This window comes from Cynocephalus volans, chromosome 14, assembly GCF_027409185.1.
Source record: "Cynocephalus volans isolate mCynVol1 chromosome 14, mCynVol1.pri, whole genome shotgun sequence".
Taxonomy (NCBI): Eukaryota; Metazoa; Chordata; class Mammalia; order Dermoptera; family Cynocephalidae; genus Cynocephalus; species Cynocephalus volans.
This window is the reverse complement of record NC_084473.1, coordinates 89,805,506-89,808,927: the sequence shown is the minus strand read 5'-3', so window position 1 is coordinate 89,808,927 and position 3,422 is coordinate 89,805,506. Positions and strand designations below refer to the sequence as shown.

Below are 3,422 nucleotides of genomic sequence, written 5' to 3'. Positions count from 1 at the left end.
GGGTGGCTAGGACAGCGTGTGTCACAGGCTCGCGCGGGGCAGGCTCCGGAACCGCGTGGCGGAAGTGACGTCACAAAGGGGCCTGGTTACCATGGTGCGCGTGGGGGACGCCTGAGGCCAGTGGGCGCCAGTGCTCCCCGGCTCCCCTCAAGGCCGGCTGCGCTGTGTCTGCTGCTGTCGCCGGGGCCCGTTCGCGTTCCCGACAGAACGCAGAGCTGTCTCAGCTGCTGGTGGTGGCCCGGCCAGGCCGTGGCTACTGTGGCCACAGCCGGAGCAGCCTCGGCGCCATGGAGGTGCCCGGGGCTGCCCCTCAGCCGTACTTGGGGCTGGTCCTGGGAAAGCTGTGCAGGACTGTGGCAGCATTGCCTGAAGACCTGAGACCGGGCCCTGGTTTTCCGTGGGAACTGGTGACATGTGCGGCTCTTACTGGATTTTTGATTCTCTTGTTTTTGTGGAGAAGTGTTCGATCGGTGAGAAGCCGGCTTTATGTGAGAAGAGAGAAAAAGCTTGCTGAAAAGCTTTCTGGACTAATTGAAGAAAAATGTAAACTACTTGACAAACTTTGCGTTGTTCAAGAGGAGTATGAAGGCTTGGAGTCAGCTGTGAAGGATGCCAGCTTTGAGAAGGGGTCAACAGAAGCACAAAGCTTGGAGGCAACCTATGAAAAGCTGAGCAGCTCCAAATCTAAACTTGAGGATGAAATAGTCTTTCTAGCCAAAGAATTAAAGGAACAGAAATCTAAACATTGTGAGCAAGATGAATTGATGGCGGATATTTCAAAAAGGATACAGTCCCTAGAAGATGAATCGAAATCCATCCAGTCACAAGTAGCTGAAGCCAAACTAATCTGCAAAATATTTCAAATGAATGAAGAACGTCTGAAGGTGGCAATAAAAGACGCCTTGAATGAAAATTCCCAACTTCAGGAAAGCCAGAAACAGCTTTTACAAGAAGCGGAAGTATTGAAAGAACAAGTGAGTGAACTTAATAAACAGAAAATAATATTTGAAAACTCCAAAGTCCAGGCAGAACGAGTTCTGAGTGATAAAGAAAATCACATCAAGTCTCTGGCTGAACGCTTGCTCAAGATGACAGACTGGGCTGCTGTGCTTGGAGAAGACATGATGGCTGATGACTTGGAATTGCAGATGAAGAGTGAATCACAAAATGGTGCTCGCTTAGATGATCTGCCAAAAGGAGCTTTGAAGAAACTGATTCACACTGCTAAGTTAAATGCTTCTTTCAAAACCCTAGAAGGAGAAAGAAACCAAATTTACCCTGAGTTGTCTGAAGTAGATAAAACAAAGGAAGAGCTTATAGAGCATATTACAAATCTCCAGACTGAACAAGCATCTTTACAGTCAGAAAACACACAGTTGGAAAGTGAAAATCAGAAGCTTCGGCAGAAACTTAAAGGAATGACTGAACTGTATCAAGAAAATGGAATGAAACTCCACAGGAAGTTAATAGCAGAGGAAAAGGACCGGTTAGAGAAGGAGGAGAAACTTTCCAAAGTAGAAGAGAAGATGAGCCATGCAGCTGAGGAACTGGAGACCTACAGAAGGAGAGCCAGAGATGCAGAAGAAGAATTGGAGAGAAGCGTTCGTTCTTATCAAGGGCAGATGACTGCCTATGAGAAAGAAGCGCATGGCAGCTGGGTGGCAGCTGAGACTGCTGAAAGACACCTCAGGTATTTAAGGAAAGTAAATGTTTCCAAGAGACAAAAATTAGCTGAAAAAGAGTTTAAATTTGAACTTTTCAAAAAAGATCCATATGTAGTTGATGTTCCAAAGACAGCATTTGGCGGAGAGCATTCCCCATGTGGTGCCTCACCAGTGGGTCGACCTTCATCCGAAACGAGAGCTTTTCTCTCTCCACTCAGACTCGCACCTTTGACTCCAGGGCGAGGAGGAGGAAGAGGCTCAAGAGGCCCAGAGAATACTCTGGATCACCAGATGACCAATGAAAGAGGAGAATCGGGCTGTGATAGGTTAACCGATTCTCATGGAGCACCATCTGGGTACCTGTCACCTCCGTGGGAACAGCACCGGAGGATGAGGATCCCTCCACCAGGCCACCCATGTTCTGATCCAGCTCTTCTTCCACGAAGGCAAGACGGATTTGATTCTAATCCTGGTGGACCGTCTGGCCCAGCAGAACTCAGAAGTTTTAACCTGGCTTCTTTGGATAAAGTGGATGGGCCAAAGCCCTCACAAACGGAATCCAGCAGAAATGATACCAAAGACGACCTTGGTAATGTAAATGTGCCTCATTCATCTGTGCCTGCTGAAAGGGAAGCAAGTGGCCCTGGCTTTGCTCCTCCACCTTTTCCTGCAATCAGAGGTCCATTGTTTCCAGTGGATAGGAGGGGTCCATTCATGAGAAGAGAACCTCCTTTTCCTCCACCTCCTCCAGGAAGCATGTATGGAGCTCCTCAAAATTATTATCTCCCAAGGGATTTCCCTGTGCAGCCACCACCTCCATCTGGGTTCCTGTCACCTCCGTGGGAACAACACCGAAGGATGATGATTCCCCCACCAGGCCACCCATGTTCTGATCCAGCTCTTCTTCCACAAAGGCAAGACGGATTTGATCCTGATCCTGGTGGACCGTCTGGCCCAGCAGAGCTCAGAAGTTTTAACCTGGCTTCTTTGGATAAAGTGGATGGGCCAAAGCCCTCACAAACGGAATCCAGCAGAAATGATACCAAAGACGACCTTGGTAATGTAAATGTGCCTCATTCATCTGTGCCTGCTGAAAGGGAAGCAAGTGGCCCTGGCTTTGCTCCTCCACCTTTTCCTGCAATCAGAGGTCCATTGTTTCCAGTGGATAGGAGGGGTCCATTCATGAGAAGAGAACCTCCTTTTCCTCCACCTCCTCCAGGAAGCATGTATGGAGCTCCTCAAAATTATTTTCTACCAAGGGATTGCTCTGTCCAGCCACCACCTCCATTTGCAATGAGAAATGTCTATTCACTGAGGGGATTTCCTCCTTATGTTCCTCTAGGAGCTGGATTTTCACCTCCACCCCCACATTCTGAAAGTAGGGGTGAGTTCCCTTCAGGGTCGATTCCGTGCTCAAATGAGCCTGCTCCTGAAATCCAGAAGCACAGCAAGAAACCTGATGATATTTTTGGTCTCTCTTCATAAATAGTTTTGACTTATCTTTCATTTTCAGTTTAAGTAACTACAATTTTTGCTCAAATTGAAGCTTAATGGAATTATAATTCTCAGGATGCTATTTTGTAAATAAAGATGATTTAAATATGAATTTCGTGAGTAAATTATTTCCATTTTATTTTATCCTAGATTGTATAATTATTTTAATTTGATTAACTAACCCACTATTACATAAACAATAATGGGAAATTTATTTAGGTTATCTTGCAGTTGGGGATGTTTTAAACTCCAAGGGCTGTGTCT

The 3,422-nt window shown here is 46.6% G+C and overlaps 1 protein-coding gene across 1 annotated transcript; it reads left to right on the top strand.

Annotated features, from left to right (window-relative positions):
• Positions 1 to 287: 287 nt before the first annotated feature.
• Positions 288 to 3,124, top strand: LOC134363163 (melanoma inhibitory activity protein 2-like). Its single transcript, XM_063078736.1, is given in 4 exon segments — positions 288 to 1,803; positions 1,915 to 2,465; positions 2,940 to 3,096; positions 3,099 to 3,124. Coding segments are annotated over 4 exon segments (2,250 nt in total).
• Positions 3,125 to 3,422: the final 298 nt, after the last annotated feature.